The sequence below is a fragment of the Centroberyx gerrardi genome, chromosome 3, assembly GCF_048128805.1.
Source record: "Centroberyx gerrardi isolate f3 chromosome 3, fCenGer3.hap1.cur.20231027, whole genome shotgun sequence".
Lineage (NCBI taxonomy): Eukaryota > Metazoa > Chordata > Actinopteri > Beryciformes > Berycidae > Centroberyx > Centroberyx gerrardi.
This window is the reverse complement of record NC_135999.1, coordinates 481,879-487,878: the sequence shown is the minus strand read 5'-3', so window position 1 is coordinate 487,878 and position 6,000 is coordinate 481,879. Positions and strand designations below refer to the sequence as shown.

Sequence of the window (6,000 nt, the reverse complement as noted above, 5' to 3'; positions counted from 1 at the left end):
GAAGATAAAACATGAAAATCACCAAAACTACGAGGTTTTCACAGGACAACAGCTGTGTCGTCCCAAACTGTTGGAAAGAGGATGACAGGTATGATTTATGATTCTTATTCACCACCATTAAAATGTCACCTACCACACAGATTTAAACACATGGGGCCTCGGCACCAATCAGTGTCCGAATTTAACTGTTTGGCTCATCTGCCAATAAAAATAACCCGCCAATAATTATTTTTACAGGACAAAATAATTTATATACATTTTTCATAGAAATATGTCATTTTCAAAGTTTGAAGAAGTTAGACGCTGCTACTAACAGACAGCCAATCAGCAGCCTGTTTGATACAGAGCCATTATTTTGCTTCGATTTGATTGGCTGACAGTCAGAGAGAGTGTACGGTGGCCAGCAGGGACAAAGTTGGAAAACAGCAAAAGACCAAAGACTGAATATAAATGAGACAGTCAAATATTATCGTCTCTAAAAGTTTAGACCTTACTGATTTATCCAAAGATCTTTTTTTAACTCAGACCCGCCGCTGCCGCACCATAACAATCCAATTCACCTCACATCCACTTCAAGAGACGAAGGATAATCTGAGCGGTGGTGAACACTGGATCGGTCTGATGAATCCAACACATGCTCACATCACTCTGGATCCAGAGAGGGAAAGTGACTCTTCAGATCACAGCAGCGGCTTCAAACCAAACCTCAGCAGCCAACTAGATTTTTAGAATATAATCAGACTCTACACAACGGCTCCCTGCCAGAGAAGACAACCTTACCAGACTTTACCAGCATTTGGATGGTGGCTGGTGGTAATTTCCCATCATTCCTCTATTCAGAAGCTTCCCAGCTGAAAGGTGGTGAACTATCTATGCTCCGTTCCCTCCTTCAGACCTGATGCTGCTGTCCAGCCTCCAGCAGGGGGCGCTACAAGGCCAAACAGCCCAAATACCACAGTTTTTGTCCTAGAAAGTGCTAAACCAGAGTTAGCCAGCGCTGCAGCCAGGCCACCATGCTGCTGCCTTCTCACCGATCTCACCGAACTCATCTAACTCACCAAACTCATCTACCTCACCAAACTCATCTAACTCACCAAACTCATCTAACTCACCTACCCGTCTGATTGCACCTCGACTGCATCTCTTGAGATGCAAAGAAATGGGATCCTCTTTGTTGATAGCCCTAAGCTAACTTCATGGTGTCTTCCACACCTTCGTACAGTACAAGCTGCTCTGCACCGAACTGTTGATGGGATTAACCAAAGAACCAGGAAGTGTCGCTAACTCTTGGCGCTGTTTGGATATATTTATCACACAACAACCCTCACTTAGATTCTACTAAGGCTACATAATCCAGTTTAAAACCAAGTCTCACTTTTGAGGCTCAAAAGGCCTTTACACACCCCTCCTTGATAAATTCAAATTACCATTGAGAAGAATTGGGATTCTTTGACCTATTAAAATGTACCGTTGCATGAGTTTGGGGTTTGGCCAAACATCCTGAGAACTTAAAGGAATAGTTCACCCAAAAATGAAAATTCAGTCATTATCTACTCACCCCCATGCCAGTAGAAAATCGGGTAAAGTTTGTTATTCCATACAACAGTCCCGGAGATCCCCAGAAGAATGTCTGATGTCCACTTTAGTCTCTGTTCTGTATGTATTCTGCACAGTGTAATACCTGCAGCATTTCTAGGTAAACATGGCACATTTTATGGCATTTTTCATTATTATTATGACATCAAACATTAATATGGGTGCTCACGTATTGAATTTGACGATTAAATACAAAGTAATTGGTTTGAAAGAGTATTTCTACCTATTTTCAAATCTCACGCTTTTATTTTGAAGGCTAAACGGCCAAACCAGAAGTCTTGTTTCTGCTAATTGGAGCTAGTCTTACCTGTCATGCAGCAAACTTGACGTATTTTGAAATAACAGCTAGAGGCGATTTCAGCTAAATAATGGTGTAAACGGATCTGCTGGCTTCCAGAGACTTGGATGATGCTGTGAGAGCTGCATGGAGACATTTTATAGTTATTTTCTGTTATGTTTTGAAGTCTGAAGACAGGTCTCCTGCAGCTTCAGTTGTTTTGGAGAAAGCTGCAATGTTCTTCTTCCGGGGATCTCCGGGACTGTTGTATGGACTAACAAACTTTACCCGATTTTCTACTGGCATGGGGGTGAGTAGATAATGACAGAATTTTCATTTCTGGGTGAACTATTCCTTTAATCAAGTCTGCGTTCAGACAGCCAGCAGCCACATCACCATCCTGCTGTCCGATGCACGATTTGAGCTCGCTGGCTGCCAGCTGCAGCTCTGGTCGTGTCTCAGTGATGGCGGGGCATCATTTCTGCCGACAAACAGGGAAAGGAGGCAAGCGTGGTCGGCTTCAGCCGGCGTCTCTCTGAGACTTTCAGGAGCTGCTGGCGGTGTGAACGGATGGTAAAGAGATTAAGGCAAACAAAGAGCCTCAAAAGCCATATTTTCTTCAAAGTGAGAACCACTACAAATACACAACACCTGCTGTCTTGGTGAGGTTAAGGGGAAGATGTGTACAGCCTGACCTCGGGTTTGAGCCGGTCTGGTTTCGCAGCGTCCAGCCTGCCTTTTCTCTTTCACAGCTTCACTTCAGAAGATCAGGACCGGCTGCAGTCAGACACCAAGAGATTCACAGCTAAGTGACGACTGTAGTTAACGACCTACAGAGGCAGCAGCTCCATCCTGAAGTCCCTCCATCCTGCTTCTCTTCTGCTTTAGCACTGCAGTGGAAACCGAAGCCTTTTCCTTCTTGAACTGAACTGAATAGGCGAATTGGATGACAAAACTTGTGCTTCTCAAGCAGCTGGTGGCCTTCATATTGCTGAAAAGAGACCAAATTAGAATTTTCCAATATATTCCTCTTAGGTTTAGGCTTGCAGTGCAGTAATGATGCAGTGACAAGAGGGACTTGTTTCATGGCTCCATCTGTAGACGATGTGGAAATCGAACTTGATTTATATGTTTGACGAACATGAGCGTTTTCATACTAAAGTGAAGGAAAGCATTTAATTTGCCTAATTCTATTGTGGACCAAGTTTATAATTGAAAGACACTGATTTGAAAAGTAGCAACATGTCTTCCCACTGGTGTTTTGGTTAGTTGGTAACGTTTTGAATCCTTGATGGAGGTTGGTGTACAATAAGCTACTGGACACACAGTGCGCACTTTAAAACACAGACGAAACAAACATTTTCCCTTGAGAGTCCTGACAACTTCAGGTGTTGAAGGTAGACTGTGGAATGAAAAGCGCTGCTCTTCCCGGATCTACTCAAGCTCAAACTACTGAACTACTGCTGGAATTGTCAGAGTTCTCCATAATGTTCTCTTGATGAATTCGAGTTTTGCCTACTAAACCTACATACACACAAAAATCCCTATTCCCTTTTCAGGTGTACATATTCATGTTTTAAGGTAGTAGAGGTGAAATCAAAACAAGAAAAGAAAAAAGAGCATCGTTATGTCAGCGGCTTGCCTCTGCGTCCGACAGTTCAGCCTCGAGGAGCGGTCCGTTTGACGTGGAAATGGTCCAGAATGCAAAGCGGCAGCAGCGATGACTCTACTCATCTAGCAGGTAGGAGATGTGCTGCTGGGACTGGGAGGAAATCTGGTGAGTTCACTGGCTGTTGACGACAGTTCTGCAACAACCGACATCGCTCAGAGACGGCGACGTCAACGTTTATCCGCGCAGCACTTTTAAAAACGTGCAGCGAATGCGTGACTGATCAAACAGAGTCAGGGTGATGCTTCCAACAAACCAGCGCCAGCGTGAGATGAAGAGCCTGATCCATGACCTTTGAACTCATCGTACATCTCAACGCTAAAGCCACGAGTTCCAGAAGAAAACTGTGTTCAGAGCAAACGGGGAAGGGAGACTGCGATCCGTTTGGGCGAGCGAGGCTTCTACGACTATGAGAGCGAGCGGTTGGTGAATTCGGGGGTTGCTTTGCATTCTGATGTTGGAGAACGGTTCTTTCGGAGCGCGTGTGCTTGAAGCGTCGACTTCCACCGGGCCGAGCCTGAAGCCGAAGCGCCAGGTCGAGTCCCGGTAACCCATCATGGGATCAGGAGTCAAGACACAAGAGAGACGGACAGAGACGAAACTGAAACCCGACCCAGGCACAAAGTTTCAACCCCCACCCAAAAACAAAAAGAAAGAAAAACTTTTGGCTTTGTGATTATGTACAGTGTCTTTCTACGAGTTAGTTTGTATGTCAGGTTCGATCCCAGTGACTCCAGGGTTTCCACAGATGTGCAGGACGTGATGAGGGCGACCCGGCCGGGGTTGAAGGTCGGGGTCGGGCCGCTGAGCTGGGAGGGGGAGGAGCCAACCGGATATATCTGGATCAGTCTGAGGCTCCAGAGCCCACTGAGGTCAGGTGTGTGTGTGTGTGTGTGTGTGTCTGGGATGTCTATCAGAGTCTTTTACATTACAGTGTGTGTGTGTACCGGTTTTGCAGTTAGTTCTATTGTATGACTGTTGTGTAGATGTGAGATGCCTCCTGCTGACAGCATGTGCTTCACCCCCCCGACCCCCCCTCCTCCGGCTACTGGTGAACCTCGTTGGCGATCAGACTGTCCTCCCCCGACTGGAAGTCGGCCTCGTTGATGCTGTTTCCTCCGTTCAGCATCTCCTCGTCCTGGGAGGAGCCTCGGTCCTCCTCGCCACTGCCGCCGCCCGGCTCGTCCGAGTTCGGGTCCTGGAGAACCTGAGCGATGTACATCTGCTGCTGCTGCTGCTGCGGAGTGAGAACACACCGGGTCAACACAGGGTCAACACACCGGGTCAACACACCGGGTCAACACACAGGGTCAACACACAGGGTCAACACACAGGTTGACAGTCAGTCTGATAAAACCTCACAGAGTTCACACTGCGAGCAACCATTTATTCTTGATCATGGAGTTTTCTGTAATGCGGTTTGCTCCTGATCCACATACCTGAGATTTATTAGTGGGGGAGGAGGAGGGACGAGCGGGGCGTCCATTTTCTACTCCATCCACATCGTTCTCCTTGGTGTCAATCTGGGAGAGAGAAGACAGATAAACTGGGTTAGGGAGATGATTTCAGAAAGCCAAGGGCCTAAACTTAAGATAAGATAGATAAGATAGATAAGATAGCACTTTATTGATCCCCTTGGGGAAACTTCTCCTGTCATGTAAGATACGATATGATCAAGAGCACAACAAACAGGAGGTCGTTTCCAACTCCCATTATAGAAAAGATGTGAGCTTCTCTTCCAAAAAGTCAGAAGGCAACGGGGCTTATGGGAAATGTAGTCTTAATGTGGAGAAACACTAGAACTAACAATACTGCTGGTATGAGATAGAGGCGACCAATCGACTTCACTCTTATTGGTTTACTGTCATTAGACCAAGAGACCAACATCAATATGATAATGGCAGATTGATGTTAAAATGCTCCGCATAGCACCTTTAATTAAAAATCAATGTAATAATGAAAGTACCTTGTAGTTGTGAGCGCTGAGGTACTTGAAGTGTCCGAAGCAGACGTGCGAGAGACAAACCACGATGGTGACGATCAGCACGACCAGGGTGAACATGGAGGTCGGCGTCTTGAAACCTGGGAGGGGATTAGCCGTTAGCAGCTAGCATGGAGCTACATGGGAAACTGCAGTAACATGAGCAGCCAGGCGGAGAGGAGCGGAGCGTCCCGTGGTCCAAAGGTCACAGGTTCAAAACAAACTGTCCTGTCCAGGATGTAGAGGGGAACCAGCTGAACTAGTTTACCTTTCGTTTAGTTAATCTCCTGTTCATGAAACATCACAGTTACATCACAGTAGTTTCAACTGATGGAAATGAGTTCAAGGCGGCGGCCACACTGATCCATCAGAACACAGACAGAATTATTGATGATAGATGTGTGTGTGTTGGTTTGTTCTGAGCGTCAACATGGCGGCGAGGCAGAAGAACAGGAAGCTTTGCTCATAATGAAGAAA

General features: G+C 46.1%; 1 protein-coding gene across 1 annotated transcript in view; it reads right to left on the bottom strand.

Moving 5' to 3' along the window:
- Nucleotides 1-3,767: 3,767 nt before the first annotated feature.
- The window catches only part of LOC139931010 (mechanosensitive cation channel TMEM63B-like), a 50,748-nt gene continuing 48,515 nt past the window's right edge, over nucleotides 3,768-6,000 (bottom strand). Inside the window, exons 22-24 of the mRNA XM_078282735.1 lie at nucleotides 5,509-5,624; nucleotides 4,982-5,065; nucleotides 3,768-4,779 (exon numbers count right to left, since the gene is read on the bottom strand). Of these exons, the coding sequence (XP_078138861.1) occupies nucleotides 4,588-4,779; nucleotides 4,982-5,065; nucleotides 5,509-5,624 (392 nt within the window). The 3' untranslated portion in view covers nucleotides 3,768-4,587. The remainder of the gene's footprint in view (nucleotides 4,780-4,981; nucleotides 5,066-5,508; nucleotides 5,625-6,000) is intronic.